General features: G+C 35.0%; 1 protein-coding gene across 1 annotated transcript; it reads left to right on the plus strand.

Annotated features, from left to right (window-relative positions):
* Positions 1–500: 500 nt before the first annotated feature.
* Positions 501–1976, plus strand: LOC140874469 (uncharacterized). The gene has a single exon (XM_073277759.1). It carries the CDS (start codon positions 501–503, stop codon positions 1974–1976), a length of 1476 nt encoding a protein of 491 aa, XP_073133860.1.
* Positions 1977–2489: the final 513 nt, after the last annotated feature.

The raw sequence follows: 2489 nt of genomic DNA on the forward strand, positions 1-2489 counted from the left end.
AAGAACCACGACGAAACTTGGTTATTTGGCTGACGAAGGATACAAAGATTGGAAGAATATTAGCAGATGTCTCAACCTTCATGAACTAGTAAAGATCGTATTGATTGCATGACTAGTTGGATTGAATTAGAAAGAAGACTTCGAAAGAAAAAGACAATTGATGAAAGTATGCAAGCAGCAATTAACAAGGAGAGAGAACATTGAAAACATGTATTGAAGAGAATAATTGAAGTTGTGCAAAGGATTGCGAAAAATAACTTGGCACTTCGAGGAGATTGTGAGAAGCTTTGCGTTGAGAATAATGTAATCTTTTTTTGCAGTTAATTGAAATGATTGCTGAATTTGATCCAATAATGGAGGAGCATCTTCGGCGTGTTCAAGAACGACAGATTCATTACAATTATCTTGGGCCGAAAATCCAAAATGAATTGTTACAGATGTTGGCGGCTAAGTTATGAAGCTCAATTGTTGCAAAAATTAAACATGCAAAGTATTTCACTATGATAATTGATTCCACTCCAGATGCAAGTCACGAGGAACATATGTCCCTTATAATTAGATGTGTGGATGATTATGAAAATGTAGTAGTGGTCGAAGAATTTTGGATTGGATTTTTGAAAGTTAATGTAAATTTTGGGCTTAGGCTTTTTATAGAGCTTAAAAATATTTTGAGCAGTCTCGAACTTGTGATTGACAATATAAGAGGTCAAAGATATGACAATGGATCTAATATGAAAGGAAAGCACAAGGGTGTACAAATTAGATTGCTTGAAATTAATCCTAGAGCTTTCTACACTCCATGTGGATGTCACAGTCTTAATCTCACATTATGTGATATGGTAAATTGTTGTCCTAAAGCGATGTCCTTTTTTGGTGCTATACAACGCATATATTCATTATTCTCTTCTTCTACCAAGCGGTGGCAAATTTTGAACGATCATGTGCAAGGTCTTACAGTCAAGCCATTATCACAAACACGATGGGAAAGTCATGTTGAATGCGTGAAGCCCATAAAAGACCAAACTTCGAAAATACGAGATTCTTTAATTGATTTGGCAAACACTTCTGATGACTCAAAAATAAAGAGTGAAGCTGAAGGCTTGTCATCATTTGAACTCGAGCATTTTGAGTTCCTGACTGGAATGATAATTTGGTACAAGTTATTATATGAGATCAACATTGTCAGTAAGTTTCTCCAATCAGAAAATATGGACATTGATGTTGTTATCAGACAGTTGAAGGGTCTTATTTCTCTCCTCCAAGAGTTCAGAGAATCTGGATTTGATCAAGCCTTGGTTGAAGCCGAACATATTGCAAGTGAAATGGGAATTGAACCTGTTTTTCGACAAAAGCGCATCATTCGAAGAAAGAGACAATTTGATGAGATTAACAGTGAAGAGGTAACGCAATCTCGTAAAGAATCTTTTCGAGTTAATTACTTCTTATTTATAATTGATCAAGCTCTTTCTTCACTTCAAACTCGGTTTGAGCACTTTCAAAAATACGAAGAAACATTTGGGTTTTTATTTAGTTTGGAGAAATTGAAGTCTATTGATGATGATGGTCTCTTGAGCTCATGTGTCAATCTTCAAAATTATTTAACACATGATGGGAACTCCGATGTTGATGGACTAGATTTATTTCTAGAACTAAAGTTGTTAAGACACTCATTACCTGAAGAAGCAAAAAGAGCGATTGATGTGCTGAATTATTTGAAAAGAATGGTTGGTTGTTATCCAAATGCCTATATTGTCTATCGAGTTTTGCTGACTATACCAATTACAGTTGCATCTACCGAAAGAAGTTTTTCCAAATTGAATTTGATCAAAACTTATCTTCGATCAACTATGTCGCAAGAAAGACTAAATGGGTTAGCTATGTTGTCTATCGAGAAAAAAATTGTTGAGAAAGTTGATTATGCAAATTTAATTAATACTTTCGCTTCAAAAGCTGCAAGGCGAGCTATATTCAAGTAATTATGTATGGTTCGGAACATGAATTTTATATTATGTTTGGATCTTTATTTTTTTAGTATTTGCTTATAACATATTGCTTTTGATGATTTATTTTTTCTAAATTTTATTTCTAGAATTCTTGTTATAAGCACTATTATTTCTATATGAATATTAAGCTTTGAGGGCACCATTTTTTGTGCTCGCCTCAGGCCTCAAAATCTCAGGTCTGGAATTAAGTGGGTCATCCTATAATTGCCCCAAGTCAAACACGCTTAAATTTGAAGTTCTCATGTGATGAGCTCCCGAAAAGAAGATCCTCATCACTCACACGTAGGGATGACAAAAATTCCCGAAATCCCGACCCTTCCCGAATCTCTTCCCATTCCCATCCCAAAGAAATCTCAACCCGACATTTTTTCGACCCGAATTATTGGTATTTTTCTCATCCCGATTAATATCGGGAGAGAGATCAGGAATAAAACCTTTTCCCAACGGGATTTCCGACCCGTCTCAAAATAATATTATAATGTATTT

Source organism: Henckelia pumila, chromosome 1 (assembly GCF_033568475.1).
Source record: "Henckelia pumila isolate YLH828 chromosome 1, ASM3356847v2, whole genome shotgun sequence".
In the NCBI taxonomy this organism is placed as follows: Eukaryota; Viridiplantae; Streptophyta; class Magnoliopsida; order Lamiales; family Gesneriaceae; genus Henckelia; species Henckelia pumila.